General features: G+C 45.1%; 1 protein-coding gene and 1 pseudogene across 1 annotated transcript in view; one reads left to right on the forward strand and one right to left on the reverse strand.

The window, feature by feature from the left end:
- Positions 1-11,879, forward strand: part of LOC147425575 (uracil phosphoribosyltransferase-like) — a 63,369-nt gene extending 51,490 nt beyond the window's left edge. The window contains exons 3-12 of the mRNA XM_086500761.1: positions 8,119-8,197; positions 8,287-8,345; positions 8,438-8,515; positions 10,100-10,181; positions 10,284-10,332; positions 10,425-10,486; positions 10,628-10,695; positions 11,092-11,147; positions 11,250-11,297; positions 11,371-11,879. Of these exons, the coding sequence (XP_086356887.1) occupies positions 8,119-8,197; positions 8,287-8,345; positions 8,438-8,515; positions 10,100-10,181; positions 10,284-10,332; positions 10,425-10,486; positions 10,628-10,695; positions 11,092-11,147; positions 11,250-11,297; positions 11,371-11,422 (633 nt within the window). The 3' untranslated portion in view covers positions 11,423-11,879. The remainder of the gene's footprint in view (positions 1-8,118; positions 8,198-8,286; positions 8,346-8,437; positions 8,516-10,099; positions 10,182-10,283; positions 10,333-10,424; positions 10,487-10,627; positions 10,696-11,091; positions 11,148-11,249; positions 11,298-11,370) is intronic.
- Positions 11,880-19,647: 7,768 nt separating this feature from the next.
- Positions 19,648-23,608, reverse strand: LOC147425576 (uncharacterized; annotated as a pseudogene).
- Positions 23,609-23,860: the final 252 nt, after the last annotated feature.

Here is a 23,860-nt window from a genome sequence, read left to right on the forward strand (position 1 = left end):
GTACAAAGAGGGTCAGATGACCTAGAAAGATACAATGGTAGCATCTCCTAAAATTTAGGGAACTGCTATTTTGGCACCTGAAAATGTGTTGGCGCCATCACCTCCGGAATGACAAAGGGAACATTTTCTTACTCTGCCGTGAAGTCAACTGGGCAACCGGTTGGGAGATTTTTAGGCAGCAACCCCGAAACGGGAAAATTCTTGTAAATGTGCCAAGTGGCACCTTCTGGTGCACTTTCCTCATGCAACAAGAAGTGCCGCTGAATTTTAAGCTGGGAGAGGCTCATTTGCAGCTTTTGTCACAGGTTAAGAGCTATGGAGTGCTTGCTTTCCCTCTTATGCACAGTGTGGTGCCAGGAGTGATGCCCTGCACGCTACGCACTGCCCTCTCTCTCCCCTTTGGCAGTATGTTATGCCCCTCTAGTGGGCTCTTCATTTGACCAATGTACAGTTGTGTGGGTTCATGCGCGATTGCCGAGGCAAGAGCCTCTTGCACAGGTATTGGATTAGCTAGCGGCTAATCCCCCCGCAGGTACAGGTGAATTCGGAGAGGTTTCACGCCAGAAATCTCATCCGATTCAAAGGGCAAGTAGCCCTACAGGTGCGGGAGCTCGAGGACTTGCTAAGGATGCGACCGGCACGCGAAACGGAGCCCGAAACAGTAAATTACAGCCTGCTGGGTTTTTTTGCAGGTTTAGGGTTTTGGCCCTAAACGGACCCTAATACCCCCAGGAGGTTCGGGGACGCAAGGGGACCGCTGTACAGGCGATCTGGCGCATTTTCAGGGCTGAAAACAGAGAATTCAGCGTGCTGTAGATTCTCGCCAGGTTTTGCAAAGTGCCCGTATGCGTCGGGAAAGTCATTTAATGCGTGGGAATATTGACCGTGAAGGGTTCTAGTACAGTTATGCTGCCGAAATCAGGCCAGAACAGTCAAAATTCAGCCAAGGTTGTGCGGGGCAGCTTGGAAAGAACCACAGCGTTTATTCCCTCTTTTAAACAATAAAGAAATACCGAAAGGGGAGCCTAAGTTAGGGGCCAATCTGGTGTCGGTCTTCTCATACAGGTGCATTCTAGCATCTGTATCCCATTCCCCTCTCTTGTGTCACTATAGCGCAGGTATAATAGACGACTAATAATGGGTGAAAGCTAAATCAAGGTTTGAAGTAAAGTCTACCGCCCTTTTTGGATTGAACAGGCCGGTTTCAGGTAGGGTAATCCAAGATGAGGGGAAAGCCAGACTCAACAGTCTACGTTGTGAAGGGCCTCTGAGAAGAGGTGTGGTCAGACCAAGCTGTCTGCATCGTAATCATCCTCTATGAAGAAGGGAAGCCAGACTAAGCAGTCTGTGCTATGAAGGTCCTCTGAAAAGAGGAAAGGCCAGACCAATCTGTCTACATCGTCTTGCCTCTATCTCCTGCCTCCAATCCTCCGCTATCAACCAAAACAGAATCCACGCCAACGCCGCCGCCAAACTGCAACTCGGTGTGGCTCTGAATGTGAATGAGCTGGGAGTGGCCTACTGCCCAGGTCGAGGGATAAGTCTGCTGTAATGTTACTGAGGGTGAGTGTAAGTAACTTTGAAGGTAGCAATCCAAATGATCAGGAGTGTAGAAGAGCAACTGCACTACCATCCAAGCCAAGCTCCTGGTGACTCCCGATGTAGTCGCGTAATGATGCTTGATCTCCCACATCTCGCGGGTAAACTCTCCAAGAGAGTCCAAAGCACTGAAGTCCCACTCCAGTCTGTAGATGCAAGCAATGAACCTGTCCAAGAAGAGATCCAAGATCCTCTCCCTAAGTCCATGTAGATGCTCCTGTGTAAGTAAGTGATCTGACGTGTCGAGAGGTCAAGTGGTAAGTGTCTATCCACGCAAGATGGTGGTGTCGTCTCTAAGAATGCCGTTATCCCATATGCCATGAGCATGGCCATATCTCGTGTGAACTCCTCTGATGAGTGCATAGGTGTGTCCATTGCAAACCACACAAGTCACCACCCCCTCTGGAGTGTGCAACCGCCGAACGATGGTTGGAATGAATGGATCTCCCAAGGATCGTACGCCTGTAGATGATCAAGCTGATGTCGAAGCTACCGTGTATTGTAGAAGTCATTGAGAGACCGCACGAACCACCATCAGGAGGTAACTTCATCCTCTGTGAAAAACACAAACCATGTGGCTGCTGTCCACCCAAAAACGCAACTGCGAGGTGATGAAAACGCTGCTGTCCAGCAATCTTCAGCGTGCTCGTACGCTCTCGGTAGGGTCCGGAGCGGTGCAGAGGGTGTAGGGAAGGGTGGTGAATCACTGTCACTGCCCTAGATGGGCTGAAAACAGAGAAAACAGCAAGGGGTAATGGATGAAACCCGATGAAGACGGAGAGGATACTCGCCGGCAATGTACCAGATGCAAAGCCGGGAAGGTGGTGGCGAGATCCGGGGTTCAGAAGCTGAGCGCTGCCCTCCTGCTGCAAAAACGCAGGTCAATTTACACGCCACTTTTGTTGCACTTGTTGGCACCAAAAACCTTCTGTTTGCTGAAAAAACAAAGGCTTGATAGGTACCCTAGGTGCCTAGCAACTTGTGGAAGGTGTCAACACAAAGTTACCAATAAAACCACCGAAAATGGGCTGAAAACCCAAAAACGCAGATTTGGTTGAAAAACGTAGATGGAGTAGAGGAGGTTTCCGGCAATGAAATGATCCCAGAAGTGAGGCGCTAGCAGCCTGATGCAAAAACGCTGACTTGATTTGCAAAAACGCAGGTGGAGGGGGATCCTCCGCGACGAAAAACGCAGATCTCATCGCACGCCTGGTTGTTTGCAAAACATTGGCAGAATTTGCATGAAAATGCTGGTTATATTGATCTTGGGAGGAGAACCTGATGTGGAGATGCGTTGTCCCAGGCCAATGGCCATGGAAAGCGTAAGCTGTTGATACCATGTGAGAGTGCGTGTGTGCGGAAGCGTGAGAGAGGAGAGGAGAGAGAGAGAGAGAGAGAGACAGTAGACACAAACGCAAGATATGGTGAAGAGGGGGCGATCAGTCCCCCCATGACTCGTACAATGTGTATAATGGAAGTGGGTACTCCCCTGGCCCTATAAATAGGTGCCCAAGGGGAGATAGGGCAAGGCCTGATAAAAATCCCCACGACCCAACAGAAAAATGATATATGGAAATATATGAGGGCGATCGGCCCCAAACTCGAGCGACCGGTCCAGGAGAAACCTAGGCTATGGGTGGCCAGCCTGGAGACATACTAGCCGTACAAGTATGCCCTCGACCTGTGAAGCAACAGAGTGGTGTAAATCTAACACTTGTGAGCCTATATGCATGACATGCATGTCTAGGCACTTAAGAGTAGTTGCATACCCTCTGATTGCACAACCCATGTCATTAGCATCAGTACTCAAAACCAAGCATGAGTATTATCTACCGCATGAAGCCTTTTTTGCAAATGCATATGAACCACCTCTTATTTGGCAATTAATTATTAATAAATGACTTTTGGACTACCAAATCGTGGGGGGAACTAAAGGGCTGCTCGACCCTGCATTTGCTAGCTATATAAGGAACCCAAGGGCGGCAATATGAAGCAGAAGACCCAGAGGAAGAAGACTCAGGAGCACAGAGCAAGTAGTGCCCCGTAGGGCCTAGGATCTCTGGCGTTTTTCTCAGCCTCCATCAGCGTTTTTGGGACAGCAGCGTTTTGTGTTTTGCTCTCCCTTGGAGTACCGCAGCAGTACCATCCCAGATCAGCCTTGTCTTGTTGCGGCCAGTCAATTCCCTGCGACAAGATCAGCATTTTCAGTTTTCAGCCCATAGACCAACCAGCGTTTTTCAGTTTTCAGCCATCCTCGACATCGTCGACGACAGATCAGCCCATTAGCTTCGCCGTACGACTCCCATCTCATCGGCATACCTAGCATTTTCAGATTTCAGCAATTCAGCCCTTAGCAGCTAGCCTTGACGTCGTCGTCATCATAATCGTCGTCGTCAAGTACCACAACATTTAGAACCATTGTACCAGACTTGTGCAGTCTAAAGAAAATACCTCTCTAGCAATAGAGAGGGAGGCCCTTGGAGGGGGGTTTGGGACCCCATCTGGTGTCGTCTCTTCTCTCTCTCTCTTCGCACTCTCATGCACTATTCACTCACAATTTCCACTCTTTTGTTTTGGTCATTGCACATTCTCTCTCTAAGTAAGGAAGGTTCTCAGTAAAAGGAACCTTGAGCACTCACTGATCACTCATCCCGAGCTTACATCATCATTAACTTCCGCTACACATTACATTGGTATCAGAGCTCTTTGGCAATGTTCGGTATCATCACTCAAGGAAAGAAGCACAAAGAACCACATTTTTTTCTTTGGCTTGTGATCGCACGTATCCCAAGACCACTTGGACGTGTCGATCCCTAATTTGTGTTTTTGAAGAGTGGCAGGTAACCCAAGAAAGAAGGGATTTGTGGCGTATTGATCTACCATATTCTCGAAGCTTCGATGATCTATCGCGGAAATAGCCAAAACCAAGGGCTTCTGACACAATGCATCTGCCACAAAGTTTTTCTGTTCCTGTCTTGGACTATCTGAAAGTGAAACTGTGACAAGGTGTTAGCCCACCGCATCTGCTTTTCCGAAAGCCGCTTCTACGACAAGAAGTAGAGTAAACTCTGATGATCCGTAAAGATTGTAAAATGAGCTCCGAGTAAATAGTGTTGCCACTGAGTAAGAGCATGGATCACTGGTAATAGCTCTTTTTTTATAAATCTGTGCAACCATTTCAGGACGTAAAAACATCCTGCTCTCGTAAGCAATTACATGGCCTTCTTGCATCAAGACTGCTCCCAAATTGTGACCATAAACATCACAGTAACTGGCTTTTGCAAGCTTGGTAAGGCCATCATGTGTCTAGTAGGCAACGTTTCTTACGTTTCTTTGAGAGTCTAAAAGCTTGCAATCTCTTTCGTCTCTTTCGGTCCCTGGTAAAAGGAACTCCTTTCTGAGTCAGCAAAGGCAAAGGTGAAGCTATCTCTGCAAACTTCCAAATGAACCACCGATAATAGGAGCAGAAGCCCACATAAGCTTTGATCCTCATGAACATTCTTCAAATCAAGCCAATAGTCTGAATTTTAACCGGCTCCACATTTATTCCTTCTGTTGAGACGATGTGTCCCAAGAAATGTATTGTAGGCAAGAAAAACCGAGATCTCTGGATTTGCTCTTGGCATGCACTCTTTGCTCATGCATGAATGTCCTGATGGGACAGTGTTAGTTCAAAATGTCGGTTTTCGTCGTCGTTTTGTGGTTTCTCCTCTCAAAGGATGTGATTTGATTTTTGGCGTTAAGTGGTTTAAAGGTTATAATCCACGTATTGATTGGAAAGAACACACTCTCTCTCACAGTTGATGGAGCGTCTCTTGTGGTCCTTCGCTGTGACAAGAACACTCCTTCTTTGCCATTAGTCTCTCACTCTCATGATTGGAACGAGGGTAAAACACGTAGTATGATTATTTCTCTTAGTACACAATCCCACAGTCTAGAAAAGCATGAATCATTGCATGAAAAGAACTCTCTTGCTGTCTTGTCTTCTTTGAAGCAGGACATGCATTTTGTGCATGATAGAGATGTGATTGTTCGCAAGGATGATGGTTTGGATGATGATGTTTCTAGTGAAGCTAACCTCATTGCAAATACGATTAATCATGCAGGACCGATCTTGACTCTTGAGTCGAGGTCCAAAGAACCCATATAGGAAGTATTTTGTCTTCAGCACGCATTGTTCGAGTTTCTCATTCGTGATGGTCTCTTGTATTTTTGTCACTGTCTTTATGTGCTCTCTGTTCACAAGCATGCCGTATTGCATGATGTGCATGATTCACTCACGGATGAGCACGGATGTATGCGGATCACTCTCGAAAAGAAAGAAGATTTGTTTTCAAGGAATTCACATTGTTTCACGATTGTCCCTTTTGTCAGTCGATTTGTCACGTCTATTCCTGGCATGACATAGTCCCGGAAAGAGCATGAGCACGATTGTCCATCAGCCATTGGCAATTCCGTTGTGATTTGCCACAGTTGGTAGGTTTCAGGTTGAAAAGTCAAGATTCGATCTCACTGTATGGATTTCCACGATTTGTGTTACTGATTTCTGCCAATTTTGCGCAAGGCTTTTGGAATCAATTGCTTTTGGGGATTAATGATTTTAGAAATGATGCTTTTGAGGCTTTGCTTTTGGGCATCCCTTGTACTGTTTATAAGGACCCTTTGGGCCACTGTTTGGAGAGCATCTAGATGCTAAGTCTCAGAGAAGAGGACCCTCAGGGAGTTGTACCTGTGTGAAGCAATAATAAAGAAATATTGAAAGAGGCGCCAATCTTTAGGGCCAGTGCATCTTGGCTCGGAACTCGGCCGTGCCGTGTCAACCCTCCTTTTCTCTCTATCTATTCAAGTTCAATGATATTGAAGTTTTTGTTCGTGTGTTTCTATTGATTTCTCACTTGGAGTGTCCAAGCTTGTAACATTGGTATTAGAGCTCAGAACGAGTGCAAAAAAGAAGAGATGTGCTCATAGAAAGAGTTTGACAAAGCTCTTGAAAAGAAGCCAAACCAATCGATGAAAAGCTTAAAGCACTTTCGGAAAAAGAAGAAATCAACGGATTTCCTTGGTTATTTGGATCGGGAAACGACTTTAAAGGATGTGAGCGGATCCAAGAAGCGTGCTCGTTTTGAGGATGACCTAGATTTTTCCTTCTTCAGAGAATTCAACAGGTCGTCGTCCTATAGTTCCAGTGAGGATGAGAAAAAGCGGAGAAAAAGCAAGAAAAGCAGATTTCTGAAAAAGTCTAGTGAGCGTAAGGAGCCATCTAGCAATTCAGAGGAGGAGATTTTGTCCTCTTCTAATACCCCTTCTATTTAGGCCCCTCGGCTACACTTCTTGGGTTCAGTTCTTCTTGTCCTCTCGGCCAGTTCTTTCCATTTGGGCACGCCACGACAGCTTCCCCTTTTTTGTATGATGCGAAGATCTATGATTTATAGTAATGCTTTCTTTTTGAAAAATGGTTCGTACTTTAATCATGCGCCTTCCACAATGTAATTTGTAATTGCATTGGTAGTGTTAATCTCTTTCTCTACATAGATCTAGACATGTTTCCATTTATCTATATCAGGCATATCTAGGCTTAAAATCGCATGATTTATGAAAGCATGTAACGATGAGGAACGTAATTTTTTTTAGTGCTCTAGTGCTGCATTAAAATGTACGTAAATACTAAAAACGCAGTACACGGAGGTACGTAACCACTTTGAACGAGGTGCATCACATTTAGGCTGCACTTGGTTTGGACCGAGTAACATTGGCTGGCCCGACTCTTTGTGCAGGTGCCCTATTTTAGGGTTTTTCTCATTATGTCGTCGGGCTGTTGGTGGGACTGCTGACTTGGGCTTGTACCCATATACAGGTAGCTTCCCCGGTTGCGCTCAATCGTAGAAGAGGAATCATGCCTTGAGGTTGAAATGATTTTGGCTACTCTCCTCGGTGCGCTCCCAAGGAGCCTTCCCGGGCACAAAACCGTGGAGGTCAACAATAGGATGCCTTAGTGTGCAAGGGGCTCTACCCAAGTGAGTCCAAGATTGAGAGAGGAAGCCTCGACATGCACATGCAACCACCCCCCCCCCCCCCCCCCCCCCCCCCCCCCCATGCCCCTCACACCTCTCAATATGACACACCTCTCAATTGCTTCATCACCTTTCTCATTTATATCTGGGAGAGAATGTTTTCGTCAAGAATGCTTGTATGAATAACGTGTGATCTCAAAAGAGTAAGAAAACCTCAAAAGAAATTTCATGATATTTTCTTTCAGTTAAACAAGATAAAAGCATTTAATTCTTATATAACTAATTATTTTTGAGTTGAGGAAACAACTCACATCAAAACTCTTCATCATTTTAGGCTTAGCAAAAGATTATAACCCCTTAACATACTCCTAAGGTTAATCTTCTAGAATTTTGTTACACTCTAAGGTCAATCTGGAGAAGACAGGATAAAAGGGGACTTTAATATGTTCTTTTGCTACCCTGCATGCTGTTTCTAGAGCTTAATAAAGAACTCGTCTTTTCCAATCAGGTTTATGTGCCCCCTCACCCTTTGATTAAGCATTGGATCTCAGTCCTCCGCAATGAGTTGAGTCCGCCGCCTATTTTCAGTAAGGACACATTTGTCTCTTTTTTACTTGATGATACGAGCTTTGTGTGTGAGAGCTATGAACGTTCTGTCTGTTTTATCATTTGGTAGAAAGTGCTTTGGCAGAGCTTGGAAGGTACCTTATTTATGAGGCATCAAGGGATTGGCTGGTAATTTGTAGATTCTATCTTGACAACGTATAATCTGTCATTTAATTTGACAGTGCTGATCTGTCTTTTAAATTTGGTTGGCTTGTTTGTAGACAACAGTGACAGGTGAAGTACAAACACCATGTGGGGTCGCTAACGTGGAGTTTATAGATCCAAGGGATCCAGTTAGGGTCAGTGATGAACTGCACATTATTAGAGAGGGTGATTGTTTTCTTTATTAAGTAAGGCTTAAGCAGTCTTGTGGATTGGTATGCTATGCAATGTTTTTGCCTAAAATCAATGTGCATGGTTGTAGCTCTCAGTTACATGCGTGTGTGCAGATTATCCATGATTGTGACTTTGCCTTATGCTAAAATTGTGAAGGTGAGTACTCTGCACATTTCGGGTGTAAGACTGCTGTTGCATATTACATCATAACGTGGCAAGGACATTGATGCAGATGTTAAACCTGCAAATTTTGATGCTCAAGGCCTTTTGCTGATGCTCTGCATGTAATAGCGTGCACATTTACCCTTCTGAAACACTAGTTTGGAGCGGGCTTAAAACTTGTGCGGCAGAGAAATTAGCATTAATTAAGTTTTAACATGCTGAGGCCTATACATGTATATTATACCATATTTAGGGACGTGGAAGTTGTGAATGTGTAAGGAAAGAAAGATTTGAAACAGTGACGAAACCTTGAAACTCCTGAAACATTTTGGGTGGTGCTGAAATGCCCCGACATGCAAAATGGTCTGCAATGCCCCTCGAGTTTTCTCTACAGCTCACAAAGTTGACCTGTTTTGGACAGAATTTTCTCGGTTTTTATATGCTGACTTTTTGGTTTGACTTTCGTTTCCTCCTATGGGGTGAAACGTGTGGAGTTTTGGAATGGAGCGTTTGAAGGCTGAAATGTTTCGCAATGATGCTGTTAAAATTAAAATTAAAATTAAAATTAAAATTAAAATTAAAATTAAAATTAAGGGTTCTAACCACAGGTTCTGGCTTTTGATAATGGACATTCAATTTAGCGTTCCAGTCGGCTTCTTTCTCGATTTATGGTCTCTTTCATGCTCTTATTTACGTACCCATTTGATTGTAAGGGCCCCTCTGGAAAATTGTGTTATTAGAGAAGAGGAATGCATAATCAACAGAGATATCCTTAAGATTTGGGTCCCTATTCTGTACATTCAAAATCAGAAGTACGCGTCTGTTAAGCTGGGTTTAGTATATGGTAGTGCACTATGCTAGGAGGTGAATTCTCATGATTTAGCTGGCGGAATTTTCACTTGATCTTTTCACCACCTTTTGTTGTGTCTTATTGCTGTTATTCAGCTAAGACCGTCCCAAGGAATCCGAAGGCTGAAATACTATTGCCACTAAAGTTAATCAATTCATCTCAAATATAGCAGTCAGAAAAGTGCACCTGAGAAAACAAAGTGAGCATTTAATTTGCCTGCAAAATGCGTTGCTGACACTATCATCAGCTGGCTCAACGTGTGTGCGCTCCTTTAAAAGTTGTAAAACTTTGCTGCTTTAGAGTGCACATGCGACTGCAAGGAATGAGACTGTTGGGTCTGTTAGGGCAAGCCTAACCTGTCTGCATGCACCTTTGGACCACACACAGACGCAACACAGAAGGCTAGACAAGAACTCTAGTCACTTAGTAGGGTTTATATCCATTTGTGCACTGTGGAGCCAATGCACATTGGCACGCAAAGTTATTTTTTTTGTGATAAAAGTAATGTTATGGTATGCTTGCCGCTTTTGGTTAGGTGATACCTATTCTCCGAGCAGGCCTTGTTCTTGTAGAACATGTTTCAACAGTCCTTCCAGCGACGCAAACATACCATGTTGGTATGTTACTTCTTACTTCAGTAGTTTGATGTGAATTACTATTGAATTTTTTTTTTTCATGGATAGCTGATATCTTATTTGGAGGCACTCTTTTATGAGCAGGATTTCAGCGTGATGAAACGACTCTGAAGCCCAGTCTGTATCTCAATAAGTAAGTCATTGCTACATAGTTATTACATGGCAAAGTAGAATTGTAGTCAAACCTGATTAAAGAAACCAAAACATTGTGTTCCTGCTTCATAGGCTTCCAGAAAGGTTTCCAGATAATGCACGGGTCATTGTGGCTGATCCCATGCTTGCAACAGGTACTTCGGTGTCCCCTTTTCTCTATGAAAGAAACATGGGGCTTTGTGTTGCCTATTAAGCATGATCAATGTAAGCAAGAGTACAAAAATTTCGGTTGCTGTCTCTGCTGTGGAATTTTAGGTTAAATAATGGTCTTGTAGGGGGGACAATGGTGGCTACCATCGACCTTTTGAAGGAGCGAAATGTTGACCACAAGCTTATTCGTGTAGTAAGTATCTTGGCACAAAGGCATCACTTTAATATGGACCTTAAACCTGACAGTTGTCTGCTCAAAAATTTACTGCACTATATTCTGTATGCTCGATGCAGATATTTCTAGGACATCTGCATGGCGCAATACTGTAGGTGCATACAAATTAGACATGCTTGATGCAAAACAACATTCGGAATACAATTAAGCCTGAGAACAAAAATGAAGCTTTGTCACTATCAGTGTGGAGGATGTTGTCATTGCATAGTAGGAGTAACAATTGAGCAGGACTGAATTAGTCCTTTGCTGTTTTTGGTGATGACGGTGCACTCTATGAAGCGTGGAGTTCAACGTGCATTATTCAAGTTTTTAGGGGGCAGTTTAAACTTATACACTTTTGATAAATTGCTTCAGGTTTCTGCTGTAGCAGCTCCACCTGCTCTGAAACTTCTGGGAGAGAGGTTCCCAGGGTATGTTTTTGCTCATTGGCTTCGCGGTCAGATGGGTAAATCTTATCGGTGTACATTATCCACCATTAGGAAAAACTAACGAAAACCTTTTGTATCTGACAGCTTGCGGGTCTATACCGGAGTCATCGATCCGTCTTTGAATGAGAAAGGGTAAAGACTTTTGCTCGAGTCCTTGTTATCAAATTTCATTTCCTGTGTGATGATGGAGCTTTCTTGTGTATAGGTTCATCGTGCCAGGTCTTGGGGATGCTGGAGACAGAAGTTTTGGAACCTAACATTGTGGATATAGTGTGGCAGCTGTCTGCTTGCTTTTTTCCACATGTGGAGAACTGGAGCTCTTTGAAAGGCATGTTTGCCTTCTTCAACGTGTGCTGATGAATGCTATCCTTCCTGCTTTTGGCGGAAAAAGGCTCTATATTAATGTCCTCTTTATATCAGTGATCAATGATCACTGGTCAAAGTTGCAACTTCTCTTCATTTTTAGTGTGTGCAAAGATGTGAAGATTACAATTCTTTACGCCTTGTACTAATGCCACTCCAATGACATATATGGCATCACCTTCTATAACATCTGCGACGTAGTGTCATGTCGCTTAATCAGAATTCTGTGCATCAATTTGTGAATGGTTATTTTGAAATACCATGCTGATTGTAGCTAGCTTGTTTGTGTAGAATGATACTCTACATAAATTGCTGTAATGGGCAAAAGATCGTGTTTCTGGTCATAGGAAACAGACTCGTTGTAGTCATTAGCCGCATTAAAAAGATAAGATGCAGAGGGATCCCTATGAACATTATCTATAATCAGATATGGGTCAGGAACATTGCTATAATCAGATATGGGTCAGGATCAGTCTAATTGATCCATTCTAAGTGATGGTTTTTTCTCTGTTGCTATGGTGGAAGTGATGGACTAGTTTTATTTACGTGATCATTCGATCAAAACATATGTGGAGTCCACTATACTGGCTAAGAGTTCGATTGTCGGGCATATTATAACAGTTCTTTGTAACTGGTTTGGTATTTAATCTGGCTCTGCACCTGTGCCTATGGCAGTTGATTGTAGGAATTATGTCTTAAAACTGGGAAACCTGTCTTTGGATATGGGAATGCGCTAGGGTTTAAAGATGCTTGCATATTATGGAGCTTCTGCACTTTGTATATTGCAAACTCTTTCAAAAAATGCTCTGGATCATAGCTCAGAAGTTGAGAAGAGCTTCAACAACTAGGCTTGAGAGCTGGGAAGCGAAGGAGGCGAAAACAAGCGCGCGTGCACTCCAGTGACGCATGTGTACATTTTGACTGAACCTTGTTAGTTGGCATAAGCCAAATGTACCTTTATCTTAAGCAAGAGTCATTATCTTGAACACTTTTGTTTCACATGCTGCTGCTCCTATCACTGCCAACATGGAGGGCCATTCTTTGAAGTGTTCGACTATGAGCCCTTGCTATTCAAGCACAGTCTGCTGCCGCAGGGTGTTGGAGCAATGCGAACTTGTGGAGAGAGAGAGAAAGAAAGAAAGAAAGAAAGATTTTTAACGTCTATGTCAGGCCGAAATCGGCCTATGAGACAAATCAAATGTACATGGTGTGTATGTCATCCGTCTATCGGAAAGACAAATGAAACAAAACTGATACAAAACTAAATTGAATGTAGGTAGTGGAGTATCTGAGGAGGGATGGAGCTCTATCTCTAGGGGTATATGCATGTCTATATGCTCAAGGTAGTACAATCATGACGTCATCTCCCCATACCAGCATGTTGTATCTCCCTACACGGCTAGCTATCGAGAGGACTCAAGTGCAAGGCGTGCATATTTGTCTCTGGGAAGTTCCCACATGCAGTGTATGAAGGAGACAGATCTGGTGAGCGCCTCAATCACCAATGGGGAGGCAGCTAGCTCTGCTCCTATAATAGCACGTGGTATTGAAGTCTTGGCCTTAATGAGCCGCGAGATCATAGAGACCAGAGGCTTCTCCATGTCCCCCCATCCATCACCGCGGCCTATCCTCCCATGATGGTCCAGTGAAGGCCCCCAAATCTCAGCTCCATAGAGCAATACAGAGGCCACCAAAGTGTCAAAGAGCCAGAGCTTCGTTCGAGGCTCCTGAAATTGAACCTGTGAACACATCCTTTCCAATTTACCCAATGTTGCATGGGCTCTGGTCAATCTAGTCTCTGCTGCCCTCCTCAATGAAAATGCTGATCCACTGAAAATCACTCCAAGGTAAGTGTAAGCATCTGTATACTCCACGTTCTCCTGTCCGTATGTGAAGGTGGGCGCTGACCTCCTGATCCACTGTGGGGTGGTATTAAAAACCATGACCTTGGTTTTACCAAGGTTGACGGACAAACCACTTTCTTGGGCAAACCTATGCAAAGCATCCACTTGACGTTGCATCCCCTCCGGAGAGTCAGAAATCAAAACAATATCATCAGCATATAACAATAGTGGAATCCATGTCCCCGCTAGCTGTGCACCTCTATCACTGTCTCTCTCAATGTAGTTAGAAACCTCATCTACATACATACCAAATAGAGTAGGAGAGAGCGGGCAGCCCTACTTCACCCCAATAGTGGAGTGAACCGGTGTGGATAGACCCTCTGGGGTGCGTACATGCCCCACTACTGACCTATATAATGCCATGACCCCCCAAATGAGCTTTGTGGGTACTCCCATCTGATGTAATCTTCGCATCAGTCGCTCTGGGCATTGTGGCAAATGCTTTACGGAAATCCACAAAGCTGCAATTGATCCGTCTCCCACGCGACTTGCCCTCCTCAATGATGGCTCTGAGAGTCAAGATATGGTCAAGAGTAGAAAAACCCCTCCCGAAACCTGCCTGCCCGGCTGCGCGTATCCCCTCTCTCTCTGCCCATCTACTCAGCTGCTGCTGCTCAAGAATAGATGCGTACAACCGTGCCAATGTGTGTCCAATCCGGATAGTGCGATAGTTCCCAGGCTCCATAGGGTCTCCCGACTTGAAGATAGGTACAATAGTAGATAGGCTCCAGGTATCAGGCAAGCCCTCACACATGGCACGGTTAAACATAACTGCTAGAAGCTCTGCTAGTAAATCACTGGCATGTATGAAATGCTTAGCCACTAAGCCATCATGATCATATGATTTCCCAGTCTTCATCCTGTCAATGGCCTTCCTCACCATCTCAACGGTGAAAAAACCACATGTGTGCGGGCATGGATCGAGGGGGTCGGGAAGGGGGGGTTGCTCAGGAATTGTGTACAAAGATGATGCATACTGTCCCAGGCCTCTGTAGAAGTGATGGCAGGGGGGGGGGGGGGGGGGGGGGAGTGCTCATGAAAGAGCCTCCACGCCTCACGTGAGTCCTGACTCAAGAATAAATGGTATAGATCCTGCTCTAGGCGAGCCAAAAATACCCTCTTCTTCCGTCGCACTAGGCGTCGGAAGTCAATCTGTGACTGCCTATGAGTGATGTTCCCCAAAAGCACCTCCCTCTGAAGTCTAGCTCTGGTGTCCCGGCATTCCTCATCATACCAACTGTTCTGGGACATGCTCCCTGAACGGCGTCTCTGCTCAGGCTGGGTGTGTGGGTATGCCTCTGCTGCTGCATCATGTAGTGTCTGTGTCAGTATAGTAGTAAGCTCCTCTAGAGGTCGCCCTGGTTCCTCTGTGCATAGACGTCTGTAGATCCCATCTATGTATACAGAGTCCGTCTCCTACGTGAAGGTGTAGCGAGTAGGGGCTGTTGCCCGTAGCCTGTGTGCTACACTAAACTGAAAAGAAATGGTCAACGATACAAGAGCATGATCCACTGCCACACCAACAGGTTTGGGTCCAACCGTGAGGTCCTGGATACTAGAGATGAGGCTCGGTTGTGCCATGACATAGTCCACTGTGCTGGCTCTATGTCTGTGTGGGAAGCATGTGAAGCCTCTCGAAGCAAGAAACCTCTGTATGCCATTCAAGATGGCCAGTCCATGTGCGGTGCCCATGTCTATGAGGTGTCGTCCATATTCAGTATATTCCGCATCGTGTGATAGTTTGGACAGGCCCGTCTCTACAACATCTAGCTCTCTCAACATCTCCTCTGAAGTATCATAAAACACTGTTTGGTGATGAGCAGTCCTAGCATTGAGGTCCCCTAGAATGATAATGTCACCATCTCTAGAGAACTCCCATATGTCATCATCCAAAATAGAAAAGGGGGACTGTTCTCTCGGTGATGCATAGACTGACGTACTCGGGGGAAAGTAGCAAATAGCAATGTAGAGATATCTGCCTGTCTTTTATTTCAATCTCACCCACATGTACATAGCTTGCTCATCCCTGCGGGCTATATGTATCAATGGTTGCAAATCCTCTCTAAATAACACTGCCACTCTCCCCGAGCTCCTTCCTCTGTGCTCTGAGCGTGTCTCCTGTCTGTAAGCTGTCTCCCATCTGTATCCACCGATGTGAGGCATGGATTGCCTAGGGGCTTGGTGTGTCTCATAGTAAAAGATGATGTCTCTTCCAGTAAAGCTATCCTCAAAAGCACCCACATCAAGACGCATGGATCCATTACAGTTCCAGGCCGCCACTTTGAGTGTGGTCCTATAAGTCTCGCACCGTCATGTGGAGCGTCGCTCCAGTATTACTACTCTTCCATCTCGGTGAAAGGAAATCTTGCCTTTCCCCCTTGCCACTCTAATCTCTGGCATTACTTCCTGTATATGAGCGATTTGCGAAAGAGTAAGATCATCCCCGAGAAAAATGCCCGTCTCTTTAAGAGTTGGCCTTTTCTTCAAGAAGGACTTCTTCGCTTCCATGGAGGGAAAACGGAGGATGAGTACCCTTTCTTTTGAGGTTTCTCCACTGCTTTCATTTTTCTTTATGTTGCCCACTTTCCAGGCTCTTGTGTGCATCGGCTCATGAACCCCCCCCCCCCCATCAAGGCCATGAGTTCTTTTACCTCTTCGTCCACATTGCCTTTGTCTTTAAGACCGCAAATTCTCACATGTAAAGCGCACACACGTCTTCTTTGCTCCTCCTCTAGTGTCTGATTAATGATAGTGGGTGTGGATGTGGACGTTATCTCCTTGCCTTTTCCTTTCTTGGCCACCTCGATCCATTTCTCAGCTTCATCTGCCTTCTGCTGAGTTTTTGTAAGAACATCCATCCAAGAAGTCATCATCTCTTTGTGTTGCTCTTCTCCCTCTTTGATGGCCCGTACTTGCTCCTTGATAGTATTGATTTCTTCGATTACTGAGGGTTGCAATTCGCCCTCTTCCAGTGTATTGCTTGATCGTGCTTCGGCGAGATCTTTTTTGAGTGACGCAATCTCTTCGTCCTGAGTCGTCACCCGGTCTTCCAGTGCGCTTATCTTGCTTTCTTAGATCAGGACGCGTCTTTCGAGCATATTTATTGTGCCCAATAGATTGCGGTCCATCTTGGTAATAGTCTCCGTCATTTCCTCTTTGCACTTTTGAATGGCATCCTCTAGGGGGTCGGCTTTATCGCTCAGCTTCCTCATGCTGAATCACTGTCCGAAAAAGAGCCAAGCGCACATATGCATCCACACTATGCATACATTGTCTCCCGTATCAAGCATACATCCGCATTGAGCATTCCACGGCGGGTAAAGATACAAACACAACCCACTGCAGGCGTCACCCTTAAAGCCAAAAGCCAAAATAATGGAGGAGCCTTGCGCTCAATGTCTTGTCTAACGCTGTCCTGCATACACCACAAATCCGAACCTGTCCAAGCTGTCCCACACAACCAAAACAGCCCTGGGTCTGCTCCTGTTCTAGCACCTGTAGTAGTAGAATCGGCCTTTCTGATTTTGTGATTTTCCTTTGATTTTGTGATTTTCCTTTTTGCTTTTCGGTGGGCAGTGTAGAAACGAGCTGTGGGGCTCCAAACTCCACCTACTCCGTTATGCTACCATGTGCAAAGCTGAAGCTGGGCAATCGAGAAAGCGCCTTCTCTCTTCACATGACCGCCACGCCAATTTTGACTTGATGTGTGTGTGTGGGTGCACGCGCGCGCGTGTGTGGGAAAACACAGAGATGGAGAGAGACAGAGGCGGAGTGTGAGTGTAGGCTCACGCGCGCTCACACACGGGTGCTAAGAGGAGGCACAATGTGTGGTGGAGCAATGCTGGCCTGATACCACAACTACTGATCGGATTGAGCTCTTATTCAATTATGGGTAAAGAATAGCATGGGTTGGTAATGAGGTTCTCCTTGAGCTCACTGAAGGGGGGCTTGAACCCACAACCTAGTGATTTTAAGATGAGCCCTAGCAAGAAAAACATATGCTCTAACAAACAGGTACTCCTTCAGTGAATGTTAATAAGCCTCTCCCACTTGCGACAGCGTAACAATTTGTACCATTTTCAAATTGGCAGCATATGGTGGCTGGGACACAAGGGCACTTGAACCCACAACCCAGTAATTATGAGGTTTTATTTGAATAAGCCCCTAATTGAGAAGGAAAGATTTTGCCATGAATATCTAGTCAAAGAAGGGCTTGCTGCAGGTAGCCTTCCTTACCTTACCATCATTATTCCCGGCGATTTTGTCCGTTCAAAGTTTACACTGCCCAAGCCCCACTACTGCTTACTCGTGTTCTTTTGAGTTGCCAATCCACTTCAAGACTCTTCAATAACAGGTCTCGAGTTCAAGACTCGTTGGATATATCTTAAGCAATAGGTCTTGAGTTCAAGACTCCTAAGAAGATAGATCTTTGAGGTCTCTTGGGACTACCCGAGTATTTTGAGAGATAGCCTCCATCAAGAAATTTCGACACCTAGTCTTTCCCATGCCATCCAGCATTGACACACACAATTAAATTGATTCTATAGAAGAGCAACTTGCCTTTTGGAGATTCAACAATGTCATTAAAAAAGAAGCGTGCTTGGATTTCAAGAAAACTCCATGTACAAGATTTTAACTAGTCTTGCTTGGTGGGCCTCGCTATATAACATCTATAGAATAATCATGTAACGTACGCCAATTGCGATCAAATCCAGCTTATTGAACTTAGGGTCTAGATTCTAGAAGTCACTACTGAAGGACATTTATGTTACCTGCGTTCGTCTTCATTTTAACTTTTGTAATGTTAGTTTGATTGTACAATTGATTCAAGGCAAGGTTGTTATAGTGTTGGACATTTCATCTTGTAAGTAAATATAAATTATCATAGTAGTGTTGTTGATGTAGTCATGCACATGCGTCTTATCTATAATACATGCACCCAAGGTACAAACAAGAAAATAGATAAAGCATGAATGAACTACAACAATAAATGAGGTGCTTTACTGACCTGCAATGTTGTACTGCTGCTTTCGATTGTCCAATCTATAGGCCGATATTTGAGTGAAGCTACAAAAAAGCAACGTGAATAGTTAAACACAACATCTTGCAATGAAACGTCACAGATTGAAAGTGCAAAGTATATAGTGCACGTCATACAGAGGTGCCACACAAAAGTATGGTGGAGAGTTGGCACTGTGGTCTCTCCAAAAAATTATAAGAAACGGAAGCCGTGCCCTGTCCCGTAGCGTTTATGTGTTGCACCAAGCAAACGCATGCGCATGGGAAAATGAATGCAGATAACGGACCTTGCAATGTTGTCGAGCTAAAGTCGCGCTTGTGCAATTGGAACATGCAGTGTTGTGAATATATGTTCTGCTTGTTAAAAGTCCCCCACCAACTGCTCGTTTGTTTTTTCCTATAGTTTGCTCTTGCTCTTATTAAGGATACCCCATATCTAGCCACCAGTGCCCCGGCTGCAAATCTTGTTGCTCAACGACCTCCTTTGTTGAAGCACTGCTCCCCCATTAATTCCTCTATACTACTCGTTAGTGGCTCCTTATTCTTTGTAGCTGCACGCCCCAGGGCAGTCACTTATCAAAAGACCCCTATATCACGTGCGTTCAAGAGGTAATTAATAATACCCCAATATACATACTATACTTACACTGTGAACCTATTTAAAAAAACCCCACCTCCCTCTATATGTATACATTTTTATACATTTTGGTCTTTTAATAATCCTCTCCGGTTAACTCACGTGATATCATACACATTCTAAAAAGTAACCGCCCCGAGCTGCACGCTCTGTTAGCTTCTCTTGCCTCGTTCTTACCTACTCTTCAACTAGCACTGCTCGTTGCCTCTTTATAACATTACAACTCTCCTTAGAACAATAAATGCTTTGCTGTTCTGTTTGTAGATCCCAACCACCTGCTTGTGCACCTTCTGTGAAATCTTGTTCATTTTCCCTCTTTACGTTGGTTTATGACCTTACACCAAGTGACACCAACTTTCCTAGTCTTCTTCACGCCCTCAAACCTACAACTGCCCACCCATCAACTTTTCTGCACTTAAAGAGAGATCCATCCAAAAGCAGCTGGCAGTTCAGTGAGCAATGCGGAAGTGCCATTGTGACAACCAGTTTATGATGCAGAACCTATTGCATCGAGAAGGTAAAATAAGCGTTCGAGGCCGCTTGAACGGTTTACCGAGGACCTTGCAAACCCTGGTTACTTGTTATATTTCGCAGATCATGGCCCTTAAAGGTACTTGGGGTGCTTGCCGACATGATGAGCACTCTCAACGATCAGATATTTGGTGCGATCAAGGCATGGCACAGGTCTATTCTAGTGCTACTGAGACAAAAGATATCAGATATCAATCGACGATCAATGGGCATAATCTGGAGTCGAGTCACCAAACTTGTACTTGCTTTGGAACCTGCGAACTGCCTGAGAATGCCTACAGACTGCACGCCTGTGAATTGCGCGAACTGACAACTGTGGTGCTTGCGAACTGCACGCCTGCGAATTGCGCGAACCGCTGCAAGGCCTGTCTGCGAACTGGAGGCTGCGGCGTTGTACTTACTTCAGCTTTAAGCTTTTCACTTGTTTGCTAGCGTGAAAGGCTTCCAGGGAGAAGCTGCCAAGTGGTAGCTTGTGCGATCAGATAGGGGAGAAGAGCCTTTGGCTCACCAAGTAAAGAGCTATATTCTAAACCTTTCCTATTTCATCCCATGATGTCGCCCTTCTACATGCCTTGGCTTCCAGCTCTTTGCAAACCTTCCAAAGAAGGACAAGCATTGACGTCGTCTTTCTTTGTGTGCGCCTATACGTAGGTGGTTGTCGGCGTGAAAATAAAGCGGTTTGGGAACAAGAACTTGAGAAGTACTTTTAATAGGAGACCGGTGAGTAGTTGCAGGAGGACGAGAGAATCCTACTTTGCTCTCGAGTTGCGTCCAGCCTCCACGTGTGTGAGAACGCCTTCCGCTGCAGAGCAACACTCTTATTGCTGTGGCCTTCATGTTTTGAAGTACAATCCACGAGCCAATTTGTATTTTATTCTCAAATGCGCTTGTGACACAGAGCTGCTTTTCAGTGCTAGTTATTGAGGCCATCGGATTCCGATCAAAGGCAATGGCCTAGATCATGCCAAGTGGCAGCTTGCATGATCAAGAAATCGAAAGAAGACATTAGGCTCACCAAGTAACCAAGATCGTTGTGATCGTTATTGTGCTTGCTTCGCATCAGGTGAAAATAGCTCTCTGGCCCTGTCCCTGTTGAGAATCAAGGCACTGCCAAGCACACAGCCCCTGCGTAATTCAATATGTAAGCATTGCCTTGAAGTCCAAAGCATAGGTGATTTCGTTCGGAGAGACGCTTTGACTTTGCATCTGCCAGAAACAGCCCAGAGCTTCCTGGCCATGCCCTGTACCACATATCTTGTAATCAATACATTCCAAGAGTTCACATCCTGCACAAGAAGCTCCTCAAGTAGTTTTTGTGCTTTCTGAAGTACACCATATTTGGCATACATGGTGACCACGGCCCTGACTAGCGATACCATCGTGAATTTTCTTGCCCATATCAGCGTCTTGCATAGTGTCACATGCCATCGAGAAGAAAGCATAGGTGATTGCATCTGGAGAGATTCACTCGCTTCACATTTGCTGAAAGCAGCCCAGGGATTCCTGGCCCTGCCGCATTTGGCATACATGTCGACCAAGGTTGTGCCAAGCATACCATTTTTTTTTCAACAGCCCCTGACTAACAATATCGTCATGAGTTTTTTTGTCCATCTTAGCGTCTTCCAAATTGCCACATGCCTTCAAGATGTAAGCATAGGTTATTGCATCTGGAGAGATGCACTCGCTTCGCATTAGCTGAAAACAGTCCATAGCTTCCTGGCCCACTCCTGTTTTTAGCGTATCCAGCAATCAGTGCATTCTCGATATCAGCGTCTTGCATAGTGCCAGAACGCAAGCATATGTGTTTGCATCTAGAGAGATGCCATCTCTTTGCATCTGCTGAAAACAGCTCAGAGCTTGTTGGCCCTGTCCTTGTTGGGCATATCTTGCAATCAATACGTTGCAAGAAACGACATTCCGGACGAAAAGCTCAATGGCACTCCAAGAGACGACATTCCAGACAGAAAGCACCTGAAGCAAGTTTTGTGCTTTTTGAGATGCACCACATTTGTCATACATGTCGACCAAGACAGTGCCAAGCACGATGTTTTTCTACACGACCCCTGACTAACAGTATCATTATGAATATTTTGGTCCATATCAGCGTCTTGCATAGAGACACATGCCTTCATAATGCAAGCATAGGTGTTTGCATCTGCATCCGCTGAAAATAGCCCAGAGCTTGCTGGCCCTGTCCTTGTTGGGCATATCCAGCAATCAATGCTTTGCAAGGAATGACATTCCGCACAGGAAGCTCAAAAACGACCCCTGACTTACAGTATCATCATGAATATTTTAGTCCATATCAGCGTCTTGCATAGTGCCACATGCCTTCACAATGCAAGCATAGGTGTTTGCATCTTGAGAGATGCCATTTCTTTGAAGTTTGCATCCACTGAAAACAGCTCAGAGGTAGCTGGTCCTGTCCTTGTTGGGCATACCCCGCTGAAAATAGCTCAGAGGTAGCTGGCCCTGTCCTTGTTGGGCAAATCCCGCAATCAATGCGTTGCAAGGAACGACATTTCGGACAGGAAGCTCGTCAGGCACTTTTTTGAGCCATCTGAAATATTTAACATACATGTCAACCAATTAACAACATCTCGTGTAATGCCACACACCTTTAAGATGCAAGTGTACGTAGGTGATTGCATCTGGAGAGATGCCATCTCTTTGCATCTATTGAAAACAGCCCAGAGCTTCCTTGCCTTGTCCCTGTTGGGCAAATCCCGCAATCAATGCACTCCAAGAGACGACATTCCGGACAAGAAGTTCCTGAAGCAGGTTTGTGAATTCTGAAGTACACCACATTTGGCATACATGTCAACCAGTCGACCAAGGCAGTAAGTATCAAGCATAAAAGCATAGGTGATTGCATCTCGAGGGATAGGTCTCTCTTCTCACACGTTGAAAACAGCCCACAGCTTCCTAGCCATGCCGGTCCCTGTTGGGCATATCCTGCATTCTGCAAACAGCCAAAGCTTTCTTGCCCTGTCCCTGTTGGGCAAATCCCGCAATCAATGCACTCCAAGAGACGACATTCCGGACAAGAAGTTCCTGAAGCAGGTTTGTGAATTTTGAAGTACACCACATTTGGCATACATGTCAACCAGCCGACCAAGGCAGTATCAAGCATAAAAGCATAGGTGATTGCATCTTGAGGGATAGGTCTCTCTTCTCACACGTTGAAAACAGCCCACAGCTTCCTAGCCATGTTGGTCCCTGTTGGGCATATCCTGCAATCTGCAAACAGCCCAGAGCTTTCTGGCCCTGTCCCTATTGGGCAAATCCCGCAATCAATGCACTCCAAGTGACGACATTCCAGACAAGAAGAAAACAGCCCAAAGCTTCCTAGCCATGCCAATCCCTGTTGGGCATATCCTGCAATCTGCAATCAGTGCGTTTGAAGAACGCGATAAATTGAGAGCAGCGGCACAGATTGAGATTGAAAAGCAACGATCATGGCAGCAATCGGGCCGTCCGATCGTGGCAGTAATCGCACGTCAAATAATTGCTCTATGTGGACGAGCGTGCTGCCTAATTTGGCATACATGTCAACCAGCCGACCAAGGCAGTATCAAGCATAAAAGCATAGGTGATTGCATCTCGAGGCATAGGTCTCTCTTCTCACACGTTGAAAACAGCCCACAGCTTCCTAGCCATGCCGGTCCCTGTTGGGGATATCCTGCAATCTGAAACAGCCCAGAGCTTTCTTGCCCTATCCCTATTGGGCAAATCCCGCAATCAATGCACTCCAAGTGACGACATTCCAGACAAGAAGAAAACAGCCCAAAGCTTCCTAGCCATGCCAATCCGTGTTGGGCATATCCTGCAATCTGCAATCAGTGCGTTTGAAGAACGCGATAAATTGAGAGCAGCGACACAGATTGAGATTGAAAAGCAACGATCATGGCAGCAATCGAGCCGTACGATCGTGGCAGTAATCGCACGTGAAATAATTGCTCTACTATGGCCTTAGACTCACCAACCAAAAATAAAAATAGCTCAACTGTACAAAGTTTGCTCTTTGGAATATCATAGAAAACAATTTTGTATGGCTAGGAAATCAATTTTCATAAATTGAAAGATCCAGGTCATACTTTCCTTCCACCTCAATTGTCAAACCCGTGTTTTGGGCATAAATGAAACCCCCCATTGTTGAAGGAAAAACTTATTTTTTCCAAGTAGTTACCTACTTCAACATTGTCTATGAAAATTTCCATCTCTCTCTCTCTCTCTCTCTC

This window comes from Adiantum capillus-veneris, chromosome 25 (genome assembly GCF_014529385.1).
Source record: "Adiantum capillus-veneris isolate H3 chromosome 25, ASM1452938v2, whole genome shotgun sequence".
NCBI lineage: Eukaryota > Viridiplantae > Streptophyta > Polypodiopsida > Polypodiales > Pteridaceae > Adiantum > Adiantum capillus-veneris.